This window comes from Schistocerca nitens, chromosome 2 (genome assembly GCF_023898315.1).
Source record: "Schistocerca nitens isolate TAMUIC-IGC-003100 chromosome 2, iqSchNite1.1, whole genome shotgun sequence".
NCBI classification, from domain to species: Eukaryota; Metazoa; Arthropoda; class Insecta; order Orthoptera; family Acrididae; genus Schistocerca; species Schistocerca nitens.
Window position 1 is genome coordinate 698574038 of NC_064615.1, and position 19243 is coordinate 698593280.

General features: G+C 41.0%; 1 protein-coding gene across 2 annotated transcripts in view; it reads right to left on the bottom strand.

Annotated features, from left to right (window-relative positions):
• LOC126236854 (pancreatic triacylglycerol lipase-like) overlaps nt 1-19243 on the bottom strand; it is a 202698-nt gene that overhangs the window by 126804 nt on the left and 56651 nt on the right. For both annotated transcript variants that reach the window (XM_049946463.1, XM_049946464.1), the window contains exons 2-3: nt 18616-18683; nt 10846-10916 (exon numbers count right to left, since the gene is read on the bottom strand). In XM_049946463.1, coding sequence (XP_049802420.1) covers nt 10846-10916; nt 18616-18667 — 123 coding nt within the window. In that variant the 5' untranslated portion in view covers nt 18668-18683. The remainder of the gene's footprint in view (nt 1-10845; nt 10917-18615; nt 18684-19243) is intronic.

Below are 19243 nucleotides of genomic sequence, written 5' to 3' on the forward strand. Positions count from 1 at the left end.
TTAGCTGGCATAACTCATTCAGATGGCAGTGGTGCTTCAATTTGTTGCCATCATGGGTTCTTCAGGACCTTACACACAGGATATTACATGCAAAGCAGGAGTGTACGATTCTTTTGATTGTCTAACAAATTCTGAGGCTCCAAGGTTCAGTCCAGAGTTAGGGCAGTACAGAATGAACACTAATGTGTTGGAGGCAGATGCATCCCCCTCAAACAACCAACTGTGTCAAATGGTGGAAACCATCAAGGATCAACCAATGTTTTTGTTTCCTGTTGAGGCTAGTGCACTTCAGTCGACCTGCTAGGTGCCAGTCCATCTTCTATGAAATGGTTGTACTTTGTAATTTTTTACTCTCTTGGTAGTGAAATTATTTTGAAAGTCTTTTAGTTCTCCAGCAAAGGATTCTCTCTGAGCTCCTCATATTCATTACATTGAGGAAGCTAATAGTTCAGATACTGTAAGCTCTCCTAAAGATTCCTCCTCCTGACGAACATTGTATTGAAAACAGAGTACATTCTCTAGTTGGAATGAGCCTACAGTATGAGCTGAATTTAGAAAGGTTCATGATGCTGGTCAGTGTAGATGTCAACAGACCTTTGCTATGGGTTTTCTTTGTCTTCTCCTCAGGAAGTAGCCAGTCCACTGTTGGAGTATCTTGAGGGTGTGCAAGCCAATGTGGGCCATTCCACAAAATTTTCAGGGAATGTTTTTGACCTCTGAGGAGTCCTCGTTAAAGATGATCAGTTGGGTTGTCTTGTCTTGATCAGTGTCTCCACTGTGTGAGATTCGGGTGAGCTTGAATCTCAATTTCAAAATTACGAACAAAGATATTCCATCCATCTGGGTTGCAGCAAATCCAACTTAATGTGACTGTATCGTCCATCCACAATATTGCACGAGATGTTATGAATTATGTTGTGCAGCAGAAGTAACCCAGTAGTCTGATTCCTACTACTGTTGCTGAAAGTAGCAATTGTGGCAAGGTCACCTTAACAAGAGCAAGTTATGTTCTTGCCATAGGCTAAATGAGCTAGAACATTGAGTGCTCCGTGTAGTCTTTTCAGATGTGTCACAGAATACATGCACATGAGTGTCTTTACCATGAACTGTGATTAGCCATTTTGAACACATGCCTGTGATAATGACAACATTCATGTGTGCCATCGTGCTCTTAGGTCCCAGGGCACAAGAGTTCATTCCAGGCGCTTCCCTGCAGTATGTGTCCTGTTCTAACAAATTTCCAACAGAAGAGACAGAACAGTTCAAGCGGATCATAACCTACCTGTAGATTGTAAGAGTTATCTGATGTCTGGCTCTTATGTTGAATTCTATGCGTTTCACTGAGGTCGATACAGAAGTAGTCATTCTTTGTGTTCAACTCTATGCCTAAAACTTGAGTCTGTATGTGGGATTCTAGTCCTTCAGCCTTCCAAATAGTTTCAGTTTTTTTGGAGTTGGTAGCCTATTCCAAAAAGGGGAGGCTAATCAGTTTCATTAGGACTACAAGTTCATAGTATATGGTGATCACCAATTATCACTTTCTGTTGCTGCCACAGTCGCCCATGCATGTGCTCCTGTTTATAAGAGGTATCACAGTGAGAAATGTCATACTCTTGTCAGCATGTTCTCTTAGAGATGCAGAGAGTAAAAATGGGCTGCAGAGGGCCAAATGGGAGCCTAGTGAAGCAGTATTGTGTTACATTGACTGTTATTTGAAGATCTCCCATTTTGTCCTGGTTAATACTGGATCAGAAGAACCTAGTCAAATCTGTCTTCTTCATTTGAGACCAGCTGAAGGAGTCCCTGATGTCCATGAAAACAGTGGAATGTAGACTCAATCTTAATAAAATCTCTATGGTTTCAGCTAGTAGAGCTACCTAAAACCTCTTTCCTCAATACCTTAGCCAGCTTCATCCTGACCCACAACTTCTTCACTTTCGAAGGCCAGACATACCAACAATTAAAGGGAACAGCCATGGGTACCAGGATGGCCCCCTCGTACACCAAACTATTTATGGGTCGCTTAGAGGAAACCTTGGTTACACAGGCATGCCAACCCAAAGTTTGGTACAGATTTATTGATCTGATCTGGACTCATAGTGAAGAAGAACTCCAGAATTTCCTCTCCAACCTCAACTCCTTTGGTTCCATCAGGGTCACCAGGTCCTACTCCAAATCCCATGCCACTTTCCTTGACGTTGACCTCCATCTGTCCAATGGCCAGCTTCACACATCCGTCCACATCAAACCCACCAACAAGCAACAGTACCTCCATTATGACAGCTGCCACCCATTCCACATCAAACGGTCCCTTCCCTACAGCCTAGGTCTTCGTGGCAAATGAATCTGCTCCGGTCTGGAATCCCTGAAACATTACACCAACAACCTGAAAACAGCTTTCGCATCCCACAACTACCCTCCCGACCTGGTACAGAAGCAAATAACCAGAGCCACTTCCTCATCCCCTCAAACCCAGAACCTCCCAACAGAAGAACCCCAAAAGTGCCCCACTTGTGACAGGATACTTTCTGGGACTGGATCAGACTCTGAATGAGGCTCTCCAGCAGGGATACGACTTCCTCAAATCCTGCCCTAAAATGAGATCCATCCTTCATGAAATCCTCCCCACTCCACCAAGAGTGTCTTTCCGCCGTCCACCTAACCTTCGTAACCTCTTAGTTCATCCCTATGAAATCCCCAAACCACTTTCCCTACCCTCTGGCTCCTACCCTTGTAACTGCCCCCAGTGTAAAACCTGTCCCATGCACCCTCCCACCACCACCTACTCCAGTCCTGGAACCCGGAAGGTGTACACGATCAAAGGCAGAGCCACGTGTGAAAGCACCCACGTGATTTACCAACTGACCTGCCTACACTGTGAAGCTTTCTGTGTGGGAATGACCAGCAACAAACTGTCCATTCGCATGAATGGACACAGACAGACAGTGTTTGTTGGTAATGAGGATCACTCTGTGGCTAAACATGCCTTGGTGCACGGCCAGCACATCTTGGCACAGTGTTACACCGTCCGGGTTATCTGGATACTTCACACTAACACCAATCTGTCAGAACTCTGGAGATGGGAACTTGCCCTTCAGTATATCCTCTCTTCTCGTTACCCACCAGGCCTCAACCTCTGCTAATTTCAAGTTGCCACCGCTCATACCTCACCTGTCATTCAACGACATCTCTGCCCAAACTCTTTGCCTTTACAAATGTCTACTTGTGTCTGTGTATGTGCGGATGGATATGTGTGTGTGTGTGTGCGCGCGCGAGTGTATACCTGTCCTTTTTTCCCCCTAAGGTAAGTCTTTCCGCTCCCGGGATTGGAATGACTCCTTACCCTCTCCCTTAAAACCCACATCCTTTCGTCTTTCCCTCTCCTTCCCTCTTTCCTGATGAAGCAACCATTGGTCACGAAAGCGTGAATTGTGTGTGTATGTTTGTGTGTCTATCAACCTGCCAGTGCTTTCGTTTGGTAAGACACATCATCTTTGTTTTTAGATATATTTTTCCCCACGTGGAATGTTTCCCTCTATTATATTCATATCATTAATTTTAATAAGTCTGTAGTTTGATGAAGGTATAGGCTTTGATTACAATGCACAGACAGGTAATTCTCATTGATCTACAGTTTGCAGTTTCAAATAGAACATCAGAAACTTTGCTATGAAGCTGAACTTACTTCCTACAGCAAGCATACATCGAGTTATCCAACTAAGTCCTGTAGGTACTGAGACACAGAATTTAAAGGTACATGAGGAGCAACAGCTGTTTTTCCCACCAGAAGTGATGTTTGTTTGAGCTGCAGGAGTCTTAGTAGCTCTCCCTTCATCACATGATATAGCTTCTACACTTAACATACTGAGGCTTTTCCTCCTTCCTGCGCCGGAGACCATATGCCTATGTTGAAGACAAAGAAAACACTTGTTTGCTCATCTCAGTTTTTCGATCTTCTTACTATCCTGCACCCAATGGCCAAAAGAGTCAAAAAAACGACACAGAATTGTATTTCTACTTTAGTAGCTTTCTGGGTTCGTCTTAAATTGTGTGTGCATGTGGAGTTTGGCAGCTGTGGAAGTGGTGCTACAGGTGGTGGAAACATTGCCACTTATCTTCTGCATGCTAAGTGCCCTGTCCACTTCCTCCTTAAACTCCATCAGCTGCAAAATATCTCCTTCTATATCTATGGAGTGTAGCCATGTATGGAAGTGAAATGTGGACGATAAATAGTTTAGACAAAAAGAGAATAGAAGCTTTCAAAATGTGGTGCTACATAAGAATGCTGAAGATTAGATGGGTAGATCACGTAACTAATGAGGAGGTATTGAATAGAATTGGGGAGAAGAGGAGTTTGTGGCACATCTTGACTAGAAGAAGGGATCGGTTGGTAGGACATGTTCTGAGGCATCAAGGGATCACTAATTTAGTACTGGGGGGGCAGCGTGGAGGGTAAAAATCATAGAGGGAGACCAAGAGATGAGTACACTAAGCAGATTCAGAAGGATGCAGGCTGCAAAGGTACTGAGAGATGAAGAAGCTTGCACAGGATAGAGTAGCATGGAGAGCTGCATCAAACCAGTCTCAGGACTGAAGACACAACAGCAACAACATGACAGTATACCACCCAAATTGTTGACATGTTAAACAGGACATAGGGACAATTTTATAAGTATGAACTTCCAGGCAAATGAAGCCATATGAAATGGAGTCTGCAAATTCTGTCGGATTAAAGGTAAGTATCAAAGAAACGCTGTTTGTGTTCTCCTTTAATCTTTCTCATAATATTTCTATTTACATCTGCATCAGTTACTTATGATTTTTGTAGTGGTTCTTTTATATGAAGGTTCACAATGTACTTGTAGCTGCTAATACCTTTATTACAATTTGAGGTAACTAGCCCATTATTTCTGATACTATATTCTCAAAGATTTTTTTTCTGAATTTCAGATCTTATTTACTCACAGTTTTAAATGTGTCAGCATTAACTGTGACATAAGTCACCCTTTTGATTAATTTAGGGGACGAGGTACTGGCAGAATTAAAGCTGTGTCGACAGGGTAGCTCAGTGGGTAGAGCACTTGCCCGCGAAAGGCAAAGGTCCCGAGTTCGAGTCTTGGTCCAGCACACAGTTGTAATCTTCCAGGAAGTTTCCTAATTTACAAGTACTTACAAGTATCTCCAGGACTTCATTAACATACAAGGTGTACAACTTCGCTTCCACCATTTTTTCCCCAACGTTTGAGGCTTTAATGAAACAAATTGGTTACACATGTATCATTCAAAGCATTTTCCATCACTGGCCACTACTTTCTTCCATCTTTCAGGCAGTGTACGAATCCCGCATCAAAAAAATTGTTCATCTTTTGAAGAAATCCATGAATCGATCCAATTTGTGACTTCTTCATGAGGTCTGAAGTGTTGGTCAGCCAGTCCATGTGCCATTGATCTAAACAGATGATAGGGAGAATAGAGTGGGTGGGGTAGGACTTCCGTTTTAACATTTTCAAGTATGTTTTGACCTCTTTCGCAACATGATGTCGAGCGTTGTCGAGCTTCAAAATCACTTTATCATGCCTCCTGCTGTATTGTGGCCATTTGTCTTAATGCTCTGCTCAAATGCATTAACTGAGTTTGATAATGAGCAAACTGTGATTGTTTCACTTGGTTTCAACACCTCATAGTACACGATGCTGAGCTGGTCCCACCAAATGCAGAGCAGCGAATATTCGGTTTGGCCGTCTATGTGGAAGCATGGCCATGATATTCCCATGATTTTTTGCATTTAGGCTTATTGTAATGAACCCATTTTTTGTACCCGGTCACAACACGATGCAGAAATCCCTTCTGTTTTTGCCTCTGAAGCAACTGTTCACAAACACACAAACCCCATTCAATGTCTCTTGGTTTCAGCTCACATGGGACCCAAGTTCCTTCTTTCTGAATCATGCCCATAGTCTTGAGACATTTGGAATTGGCTTGCTGTGTCACTCCCACTAATCGTGCCAATTCTTCTTGAGTTTGACTCAAGTCTTCACTCAGCAATGTCTCCAATTCTGCATCTTGCCAGTCTACAACATTAAAATCACCTTCCTGAAGGGTTGAAACCACTCACAACATGTTCTTTCACTAATAGCGTCCTTACCATACATACTTGAGAGCATTCGATGATCCTCAGCCGCTGTTTACTTCATATTGAAACAAAACAGTAACACCTCCCGCAAATGACGAGAAATAGGCACGTAAACTGTCATTTTCAATCTGTCATTTTCAATCAAGAACAACTTTATGATACAGACACAAATTGACTAATGTTTGAATGAGGTTATGTTGACTGAGGTCCAAGCTAACTGCAATCTGTTTCTTCCGACTGCTACATACCACGTATCGGAATACGGCAGAAGCAAAGTTGTAAACATTGTAAAATGGTGACAATTTGTCGAGGGAGGGGGATAGAGGGTGGTGGTGGTGGTGAGGGGGTGGTGGTGAGGGGGCTGGTGGTGAGGAGAGAAGAGGGGTGAGAAGAGGGGTGGGGGAGGGGGTGGGGAGTGGGGGAGATGGGAGGGAGTGCCAAAGGGAGGTGGGGAGGGGGAGGGGGACGTGGCCAGGGGGAGGGGGCCAGGGGGAGGGGGAGGGGGCCAGGGGGAGGGGGAGGGGGCCAGGGGTAGGGGGAGGGGGCCAGGGGTAGGGGGAGGGGGCCAGTGGGAGGGGGAGGGGGCCAGGGGGAGGGGGAGGTGGCCAGGGGGAGGGGGAGGTGGCCAGGGGGAGGGGGAGGTGGCCAGGGGGAGGGGGAGGTGGCCAGGGGGAGGGGGAGGTGGCCAGGGGGAGGGGGAGGTGGCCAGGGGGAGGGGGAGGTGGCCAGGGGGAGGGGGAGGTGGCCAGGGGGAGGGGGAGGTGGCCAGGGGGAGAGGAGAGGGGGAGGGGAGAGAGGGAGGGGGGAGAGCTCCAAACATTGTTGCATGAACTTTTCTCAAGGGCAACTCTTCATCGTATCAGCTGGGAAAAGAGAACCAGCTGAAAACTACTACTGACAAAACACAAAAAGGCAGTATGTTCCTCTTTAAAAGAATGACACTAAAATGGGGAAACAGTTGCCTCAATCCTCATTTCACCTTTCTCACCAAAAATTTTGGCATGTGAACTTATTTGTGTTCTTAACCTGAACATTCTCTTTGTAATGAAGCCTTCATATTCAGCATCTCCCTCTAACTGCCACTGTCCCTCTCCAATGATCTTTTTCTTCCACTGCCACTTCCTCCTGTCAGCCTCTTCCATTGTCACTGTCTTCTCTTTCTCTCATTCTTCCTTAACAATGTCTCCTTCTCTGCAACTTTCACTGTCTCTATGCCCCACTGCCATTCTCTTTGTCCCAGTCTTTTTCTCTCTCATTGCCACACACTTTTTTCTCAGTCTTCTGTCTTCAACAGCCACTGTTTCTCTCCACACATGTCCTTGGGGATGGTCTTCTCAATGTTTTGACTACTATACCAGAAAACTAACATCTGTGTATAGGGGATGGGGCAAAAATGGCCAAACTTTTTCCTGTTAGAAGTTTGCTAGGGAGGGGGGGGAGGGGGGGGGGAGTTTCAGATTCCCCCAGCTTATGTATGGTCTCATGATCTCCACTCATCTCTCTTTTTTCATTTCCATTGTCTCCTCTCTTTTTGCTCCTACTGCTATTATCTCCATCTATAAATGTCTCAATTTTACTGTACTGTCTCACTGACCATAGCTATTCCTCTCTCACTAGCTCCCACTAGCACTGTGTCCTCTTTTCCACTATCAATGCCTCTTTTGCTCTCTTTCACCACAAAAAAATGTGGATATGTTCACATGCCAAAACTTTTAGTAAGGAAGGCAGAATGAGTATTGAGCCAGGTAGTTCACCACTTTTCTGTCAGTCTTTTAAAGAGGAAGATATCTGCCTTTTTGTGCTCCAAAAGGAGCATTTTTCAGCTGTTTCCCTTCTTTTCCCTATTATAGCAGGGTGTGTTATTTATATAAAATGAGTTATGTAGGCCAGTAAAGTTTTGATAGTTTATTTATATACTTGGACACATTTACATATCTTGACAAACAAACAACAAATAAATATGCATAATATAATGTTAAAACAAAATTGACTCCTCTCCAATGCAAGTTCACTTTGCACTACTTTGTATAAAAATACACAACATTTCTAAGCTGAACCTACAGCACACAAAAAAAGGCTGTGTTTGATTTGCAAGTACGAAGACACCACCTAATAATTCCCATGCAATGATAGCCTATATAGATGTGCAGTGCCCATTATACAAAGGCATCACAGCATGTCAAAGTTTTATTGATGAAAAAATGCCTACTAAGAACATAGTCGGGTGACCTAGAGATGACCCCAGAGCACTTGCCAAGTGTTCACTACATCAGTTAAAACTACATTTACACCTCAGACTGGATATTATGTGCATATTTTATGTGCCTAAGTGGCTGTGAACCTATAGATCTCAGTAACGGACAATGGTATCGAAAAAAGTTTCAAAGTTCCTTGAGATCATCATGTTAAGAACACATGGTAAAAATTTTGGTGATTTGCCATAAATAGGAATTACAGAAGTGGCCATCCTCACAACTGGTAGTGGTACGGAAAAAAATCACAATTTTTTTGGGTTTTCTCATGAACAAATGGTGTATTTATAAGCCATCTTAGGCCTTTCATAGACCACACCTAATGGAAAGGGAACAACTAATTTGCTCAATTTACCTGGGCTGGAGGAAGTGTGTAATGTTTAAATTTTGACCCTGTACTGTAGGATAGCTACAGTATGCCCATTGTTCCAATACATATACAAATGGTTGCTAGGCCAAGGGCTATTTAGAACACTTGACCCTTTATCTTTGTGATCAATACAACTCTAAATTTAACCTACCTGAAAAATCATTTTTGTGTGTGGCTTTCTGGAACTTATTGGCATCTTGCACTGTCAAGCATGGTCCAATATAAAATATACTATACTTATTTTCTGTTATGTCTCTAGCTATTACATAAACCTTGGTTCACTAACAGTCTAGTACCACATTATGCACCACTTTATGTTTTTGTCAGTTTTTGCACACCATGAGCAGAGTAGCCATTAGCTTTGGGCAAATTTACACTGGCAACAAATCCTCCAAAGATTTATGATTGCATGGTATTCCACTTTATCTGGTTGATTGAAATACATACAATATAGTGACTTCAAAAAGCTGTACGAACTAAATTATACTGCAGATAAATTTGAACTTTGACTTTCATCATTCTGCTAGATGTACTAATGCAACAAGTTAGTTTTACTAATGTTGAAGTCATCTGTAAGCCAGAAAGAGAACATTTCTTCATGTCCTCAGACTGTGCTCAGCAGTTGGTTACTGAATGTCCCAAAGGCAGAAAATTTGTCTCCAACTAGATTTTCTGTTAGCTTGGTGGTGGTGATGAAATGATCACATGGCTTTATTGGCCAGGAGACTCCATCTGGGCTTGCTCAGCAGCCTAGTGCAAGTCTCCCTATTTGACGTCACTTTGGCCATTTGTGCATGTTAGTGATGGAGATGACTTGGAATGAGGAGGACAACACATACTCCCAATTCCTGAGTGAAGAAAATATTACACCCGCATGGGAATCAAACCGTGTACCCCATGATCTGGAGATAGTGACACTAGCCATTACACCACAAGCTGCAAACAACTTGGTGGTGGTCACCCCTACTAACATGTTATGCAATGGCAGCTAAAAAGTGAAGTGAGTAGTATTATATTTGCCACCATCTTTACTGTTGCAGATTTTGAATGTGTTGGGGACTGGAGTAGATGACTATGGATGGATGCATAGGGGCAAGTTTTACAGTGGGCACAAATGTAGGGGTTAACAACCACAAGGTAGGATAGGTATGATGGGCTAAGAATGTTTTATAGTTTGGCAACAAGATGTGAAGCTTAGTGAGGACAACAAAAGGCAATTCTAAAAGATAGCGAGAGGATATCAAATAGGAATCATATCAATTCACCTCATACTTCAACTTTATGTCATAGTGAACTAATCTATAATGTCACTGAAGGCCACAGTGGCACTGGGAAACAGGTGGAATGAGCTTTCAGGCAATTTTGAACTGGAAGAATATCACCAAAAATAAAGACAGATTGGTAGAGGAAAGCCTGAGTATGGATTTATTTATGTATGTATTAATAGATTTGGTATTTGGAAATCTTTTTTTACCAGATAAATAAGCTCTGTTTGACACTGCAGGGGTTTAAAATGTCCAGATCATTCTGGTTAGTGTGATGAAGGCCACCTCAGTAAGATGGAAGGCAACATTCAGGAAAGTGGCTTGTAATCTGTAAAGTGACCAAGTAAATTTCAGTTAGGAAAATGAGTTCAGCTGTTTATGGAAATTAAAGAGTTATTCTTTGCAGTGAATCAAGTCCAAGACATTATCATCAAATGAAATGTACAAAATAAAGTGATGCAGATTCTGGAAGTTAATGTAAATAAATTAGCAATACACCTTCCACACTGCCCAAGGAAAGGCCGGCAAAGGATGTAAGTATTCTGTCCTTCAGATTTGCCATAGTTTATTGTTTTAAGTCTGGTCTTTAAAACCAGAAAAAAATAGTTATTGAAGATAAAGTTCGATGCATGAAAAGGAATGAGTGTTTTAGGAGACTCATTGGCAGAGAGTTTTTTTAACAGCAGAGAAGCCATGTATGTGAGAACTGTTTATTGTAAGTTTTCTGTGCATCAGTCAAATGATTCCCAAATGTACATCATCTGACTAATAAATGGCATTTCACACACTCAATATACAAAAAAATTATAAAAAAATGAAGCTTACCTCCACTAGATTGGTGCTTAAGGCATCATGTGTTCGGGCAAAGTCTCTTGAACGAGCACAGCCCTTAACAGCTGAAACATGCAATACATATTTTTTTAGAGAGAGAGAGAGAGAGAAATAGCTGTTTTTATGTGAATTTTTTGCATTTCTGAGTGTGAATTAGCTGGGAAATTTTTCTAGAGATATTTGTAAACCAACCATCATTTATGAGATACAGTTGATAATGTAATCTACATAAGTAATTCATCACATCTGTGTCTTTGTAATAATGTATGTCACTGAATTACAAACAGCATTTATTGATGGCAATATAAGACAGTTGTAATTGTTGGACTGGTAGTTTTTGTATTGTTATTCACTGACAAGGCCAAGATGGTTACAATGAACACACTATACCAGAGCTGCATGCTGGCAATCACTATTTTCAATTACTTATAATAAAATGTATGGTTAAGTAACACAACAGATCTCTACTTTTAACAACCATGACATACTGACTGTACATTATCAATCAGAATATTAAATCTAAATCAAAAATCAAAGTATTTTGAAAGTTGGTACAGTATCTCGGATCCCTAATTCCCTCCAACTGTTCCTAAGGGTTTCAATTTAGCCAAGTAACTTCCTCACTGAACAACTGTTATGGTGACATAACTTTCTCTGCTCATATCACCTGTCTTGCATGTCCAGCATAACTCTAACAAAGTGAAAGTTGTTCCTTTGAATAAATGCAAGTAACAGCACAATGCATGGAACCTCCAAGAAAGGTGTCTGGATAATGAATCTTCATCTTTTTGGGCACATGTAGTAGAAATGTAGTTCTCAATGTTGCTATCTCATTGACAGGGTCAAGATTTCATTAACAATTTATCCAGGATCTTCATCTCTAGCTGTTTTTGGGGAGATTGAATCTAATATGCAAATATGATGTGCTGTTAGTAGCTCAATGGGTGAATAGTTGTTTATTGATACTGTTTTGCTATAGTTTAGTAGAAGTTTGAATGTATCATCACTCTTCCTCAAACCTTGTCTTATCAGTTTCATGTACTTCATGTGCATTTAGGATCTGACAACAGATTCCTGGTGCTTTATTCCAACTTGAAGCTTAAACTATTTGAACTTCAGGAATCATCCAAATGTGCCTATCTTATTGCCCAATATTTCCTCTAACAGCCTATTTCAGGGTTGGAAACTACTTCCTCCTCCTCCTCCTCCTCCTCCTCCTCCTCCTCCTCCCCCCCCTCCTCCCCTTCCTTCCATCCCCCTATCCTTCCTTCCATCCCCCTATCCTTCCTTCCTTCCTTCCTTCCTTCCTTCCTTCCTTCCTTCCTTCAAAGGAGAATTTGTTTCTGCACTGTTATGATTACTCACTATTTGCAGCACTTTATCATGAATAGTTAAGAAACTGGATGTGATTCATCAACTCCCATCAAACTCTTCCTAACAGCACTCTTCTATGTAAATCCACACTCTCCTGTGTAATTCCCATGCAAAGGTGGAACAAGTCATTAGTCTGACTTCAGAAATTTTAGACAAAGGAGATAGTGTCATTAAATTAAGAGGCACGTCCTATGGATCTCTCTACTGAGATTGTTACTATTGCTTTTTCATGTCTGTGTAAAGTCCTCAGTCTCTAATTATAAAATAAGAACATTCTCTGAACTTTTATTTGCTCTTCTCCTAACTTTTTCAGAATCTTGTTGACATGATTACAGGAAAATCCTACCATTTATGTCCACAGCCCATGATTACAGCATTGAGATATTGGGTGGAGCACATGCAGTCTATACAGATGGGCTTTCCAAACAACACAAAAGGGCAGCAAGAGATATAGCTAAGGTAGAGTGTCTTGTACAGAAATTTTCAGAAAATATAAAATACTTACCATCTACTCTGTGTAATAAACAGTAATGTACATAACTAATTCAAGGGAATGGAAAACATTCAAAGAAATGCAAATAAAAAAGGCTGCAGACCTTAGTCTACATTCAATAGGAACAATTTTCTACAACAGACTACCAAAGATATCTAGTTTAAACACCTTAAAGAATAAACTGAAGCATTTATTAATGGATGAAAGATGTTATTCAGTAGAAGATTGCAAATTTTAATGTCTCTTTGTAAAACAATGTATGTAGCTGTAGGTTTGTTATTTCAACAAGAAACTGATAGTTTCAGATTTTCACTTTTTATATCAATTTGTGCATTTATATATACACTATGTGATCAAAAGTAACTGAACACCTTGCTGAAAATTACTTACAAGTTCTGGCACCCTCCATCGGTAATACTGGAATTCAATATTGTGTTGGCCCAACCTTAGCCTTACTGACAGCTTCCATTCTTGCAGGCATACATTCAGCCAGGTGCTGGAAGGTTTCTTGGGGAATGGCAGCCCATTCTTCACAGAGTGCTGCACTGAGGAGAGGCATCGATGTCTGTCGGTGAGGCCTGGCACGAAGTCGGCATTCCAAAACACCCCAAAGGTTTTCTGTAGGATTCAGGTCAGGACTCTGTGCAGGCCATTCCATTACTGGGATGTTATTGTCACGGAACCACTGCCACAGGTCGTGCATTATGAACAGGTGTTCGATCGTATTGAAAGACGCAATCACCATTCCCGAATTACTCTTCAACAGTGGGAAGCAAGAAGGTGCTCAAAACATCAATGTAGGCCCATGCTGTGATAGTGCTACGTAAAACTACAAGTGGTGCAAGCCCCCTCCTTGAAAAACATGACCACACCATAACACCACTGTCTCCAAATTTTACTGTTGGCACTACACATGCTGGCAGATGACATTCACCGGGCATTCACCATACCCAGACTCTGCCATCGAATCGCCACATTGTGTACCATGATTTGTCACTCCACACAACTTTTTTCCACTGTTCAATCGTCCAATGTTTATGCTCCTTACACCAAGCGAGGCGTCATTTGGCATTTGCCGTCCAGCCTAATTGTCATAGTACTTGCAGTGGATCCTAATGCAGTTTGGAATTCCTGTGTGATGGTCTGGATAGATGTCTGCCTATTACACATTACGACCCTCTTCAACTGTCAGTGATTTCTGTCTGTTAATAGATGAGGTCGGCCTGTACGCTTTTGTGCTGTATGTGTCTCTTCATATGTCTACTTAACTATCACATTGATGATATGAATATAATAGAGGGAAACATTCCACGTGGGAAAAATATATCTAAAAACAAAGATGATGTGACTTACCAAACGAAAGCGCTGGCAGCTTGATACACACACAAACAAACACAAACATACACACAAAATTCAAGCTTTCACAACCAATGGTTGCTTCATCAGGAAAGAGGGAAGGAGGGAAGGAGAGGGAAAGACGAAAGGATGTGGGTTTTAAGGGAGATCTCTGCCCAAACTCTTTGCCTTTACAAATGTCTGCTTGTGTCTGTGTATGTGCGGATGGATATGTGTGTGTATGCGAGTGTATACCTGTCCTTTTTTCCCCCTAAGGTAAGTCTTTCTGCTCCCGGGATTGGAATGACTCCTTACCCTCTCCCTTAAAACCCACATCCTTTCGTCTTTCCCTCTCCTTCCCTCTTTCCTGATGAAGCAACCGTTGGTTGCGAAAACTTGAATTTTGTGTGTATGTTTGTGTGTCTATCAAGCTGCCAGCGCTTTTGTTTGGTAAGCCACATCATCTTTGTTTTTAGATATAACTATCACATTGGAAACAGTGGACCTAGGGATGTTTAGGAGTGTGGAAACCTCACTCACAGACGTACGACATAAGTGACACCCAATCACCTGACCACATTCGAAGTCTGTGAGTTCCACGGAGTGCTCCATTCTGCTCTCTCATGATGTCTAATGACTACTGTGGTTGCTGATATGGATTAACTGGCAGCACAATGTCTCTAATATGAGAAACATATGTTTTTGGAGGTTTCCAGATACTTTTGATCAAACAGTGTATGTAAACTAATGATTTGCATAAGTGAACTAAATCTATGGTGATGTCCAAACACGCACACGCACACACGCGCACACACACACACACACACACACACACACACACACACACACACACACACACACACACACACACGCGGTGCTGCTTTTACATTATTGTAAAATGCTGATGCTGCACACTTTCTGAAGAAAATTCTACACTTAACAGCAAAACCATTATGCCACTTGCTTACTGCGATGCTGGATGCCACCTGATGCCATTTTAGGCATGACGTGGTAAGGAGAGCATGTAAGCAGAGATGGATGGGGGATCACCCTGGCAAAGATGTGGGCTCAAAATGGGGAAATCTATTGAGATAAGAGTCAACAAAGGGCAGATTATCATTATGTAGAGTCTGTGAATAACTATTTCAAAAACAGTGAAGCTGGTCCAATGTTCACGTGGTACTGTCATGAGCATCTCTAGTAAGTGGTAGAAGAACAGTGGAACTACCACTAGGTGCTAAGCGGTTAGACATCCATGAGTCTTTGCAAAACGTGGGGTTCTGAGACTTGTCTGCTCTGTAACATAAGATAGATGGTGATCTGTGGTATCTCTGCCAACAGAGTCCAATGCTAGGGCACACAGAAGTGTTTCAGAGCACACTGTTCAAGGTATACCATTGAACATGGAACTCCACAGCAGACAACCTCTGTGTGTTCTCATGTTGACCCAACGACATCAACAATTACACCTGCTGTGTGTACAGGACCATCAAGATTTGACCGTGGATCATTGGAGACGTGTCTTCAGATAATAATGTTTTCTGCTAAACCAGGTCTATTATCATCTCCAAAAATGCCCGTCGTCAAGATAAACGGCGACTCCAAATATGCACCATGGCATGGGCACAGGCCAGTGGGAGCAGTATTATGCTATGGAAAACAGTCTCCTGTGCATGGGACCTGTAGTAGTGACAGAACACATTTCTGCTGCGGACCATCTGCGTCCTTTCATGCTTCATATCTTCCCTGAGAGCAATGTCATCTTACAGCAGTACTGGTGCTGTATTGTGTACCAAATCTGGACAAACAAGCTATTAAGCAGGTGTTCATAACATGTTGGCTCATTGATGTAACTGTAAATGTTTCTTAAAAATTTTACGGTATGGAACACATCCCCAATAGAAACTGTACACACTTAAACAAAAAAGCTAAACAAAAACAGAAAAAAATAAAATGGAATTAGAAAAGTGAGCACTGAGTGTAAATGTATATCAAGATTCTTGCATAAATCAATTGTCCCAGCTGTATATGAAAGGAGCACTCCTTATTTCAAATGAGAATGTTATTCAACAATTATCAAAATCTTTACTAGACCTATTACATCTCAGTTTTGTTTGCATTTTATTTGTGAGCAATGGGTGGTCTTTTAACAGCCCAATACTTCTTCAATGTGGAAATGAATTCAGAGTGTGCTGGTGTTAATATAGTATGGCTCCAACTCACACATCTGGCAACCACCAGCTTAGGTGTGGCAAGAAACATATCTTGTGTGGCTGGCCATTAGCCCTCTACTGAAAATAAAGGCTCAGCACAGCACACACATCCACCAATTGAATTTTCATTACTAAACCCATAGTTACACCATTTCTAAACTACAGTTATTACCTCACTTTCTGGACCTGGACTTCGATTTTGAAACTGTGAGTGCTGCATAAGATTATTCTGGCTTTCATTCATCAGAAGTTATTCAGTCTCATAGTGTTCATAGTCTTAATGTTCACTCTCTAAACATTTTAAGCTATTGATTTAGTGTTGCTCTTGATTCCACACACTACATGGTTCACAGCAATGACCTACCTGTAGTAGAGTCAGTGAGAAAAATATCCCTGACAGCCAACAGCACTGCTGCCAGCTTTCAACTTCCAGGCTCAAATGGCTATATGCAAAAACATTACTCATCTACAGAGCTGCAACAATACTGAGATATTGCCATAGAGAGATATATAAAACAGCATTGCTGACTGGCTGTAGCAGAGGAAAGCTTTCCAAACTTGTACCAACAACTCTTCCTTCCAACATGTCCTAAGTCTTTTATGTTTCTATCATTCATCATGAATATGGGGTTGAGCCACAGTGTAAAAATAGTGAATGATTATTTCTGTGTGTGCCCTGTGAGTTTAATAGTTATTTGGTAATTCATTTTGTCTGGAAGCTCAACTGGTGATTATCATGTACAAACTTTGTGGCCGATCAGCAGAAGTCCAATGAATATTGTTTATTTTTGGTGATCAGGCATAGGAGATCTGCTCTTGCACAAGGTGACAAGGATAGAGCCTTTGAAGGTCTCAGTACCTTAACGAGTAGTGATTTATTCTAAAATGGGACTAATCTCCAGAAGTTAATTACAACCAATGGAGAACACTACTGCTCAATTCCTGCTTTATTCTGTAATCTGTCCTCATTTAAATTATTATATTCCATTCTAGATTTGTTCTTTCCTCTTTCTTTGTGAACAATTAAACAGGGCATGGTGAGGTGCTACTAAAGGAAATATCAGCTGTATTATACAGGCATGACATAAAAACAATAATGGGCCGCAATCCATCTTCAACTTTGTACAATCTCAGCTAACAGCAAGAGGAGCAGTCTCATGATGCAAGCTCACCTCTATCGTAGCTCATTAGCCGTTTATAATTCTGACCGTTGGCACAAGCAAAACAAAAGGAAATGCAAAGTGGACACTCTTTCCTAAAAGCATGAAACATTATCCAATTGGTAACTGGTCATTTAAGGCCATAAAAACTAAAATGGTAATTTAGGTTGATTCAATAAAATCTTTCTTTTTTCATATCTACTTACATTAAACTGAAGATATATCATGATGCAAATGTTGTAATAGCAAGTGCATTTCCCAGGAAAGTGAAGATCAGGCTTGAGCCGTGGTCTGACAGTTGAAATGTTACAGACAATTGTCCCAGGAGTAATATTTAATTTGGAAACATCAAAAGGCTGTACCTATCATTTTCTCTAATCTATTATCCTGATCTCCTACCCTTTTCTCCAATAATACACCACTATTCAAGAAGATTTTCATAGAATTCAGACAATATGAGGGTCACTTAACAGATTGACCCTCTTATTCAGGCTGTTTAACACCTCACAGTCTTAGCTGGGAATACTTACATTGTCTTGTTTCCTGTGCCTTTGCTCAGATTATCTTTCATTTTAGATATGTTTGCCTCCACTGAAGGGTCACAGATAATGCAGTTTTATTCTTCACAGTGACCATCTGTCCCAGAGATGAGTAAAACATATTTGTCCATTTTTTCAATGGCTCTAAGACTTATTTCAACCTTCATTATGAGATTAATTTTTGTAATTAATTATTCCTCTCTGTTATAAAAAGACTCATGTTCCTTCCAGTACTCATTTGACAAAATAATGGAAGAAGTAATTTTATTTATATTTTGTACACAGATATATATCTACATCATAACAAAACACCTCAAAACCTCTTTAAATGCAAGTTCAACAGATTTTCACATAATTATATTACTTTCGTGTTACATACATATTGGCTGGAGTCCACCAATTTTGACTCAGATTTTCATATTGTCTGTGTAGAAATAGTGTCTCAAAGCAATTTGTAATATCTAAGTTATTCACTATGTTTATAACACAGGGCATAAACAACAACAGCAAACTACTACTACTACTACTACTACTGCACTGGTGCAAAATGAATCCCCTCCACTCATTCACCAGTATGTTTAAGATCACATGTGGTAACAAAATTTTTCGACATCACAGAGGCATGACAAAGCTATTCTCATTGTACTTACATTTTATAGTGCATATTAGCATCATTGTAATTAGTGATCCACATGGTTTCATCTTCTTTAAGGAGTCTCTGAAACATACAGGACTGTTTTACTATTAATACTTCCCATGAAATTTACAGTGGTACTGTTACTCACTTAAATCAAAATAATTGCCGCTATACCTCCTTCTCTTATTTTAATGTATAGAGTAATTGGGACTATCAGTTGACCAAGTGTGAACAACTGCAATGTTCACTTTCAAAATAAAACCATTTGAAAAATAATTTTACTTTATCTCATTTACAAGGTTCTGACCTTCTAAAGTTTCCCCAGTTTTATTTTTACTTGTTTATTGTTTGGACAAGGACCAGTTTAAGGCCCAAGCAATACAAGTAGCTGCTTGGGGCAACCCCCTGGAATGCATTCCAACACTTTTTGCACAATAAACCATTTATGCTGGGCAACCTATGTATTACCAATTAACACTTCTTTACCTCCAACTCCAGACCTATTTGGAGATGCAGAAAAAGAAAAAAAAGACACACACACATGCGCACGCACGCACGCACGCACGCACGCACGCACAGTCTGGGACCAATCGGTCAAACTCTGAAGAAAGAAGCAAAGCACTGTTACGTACTAACCCTGT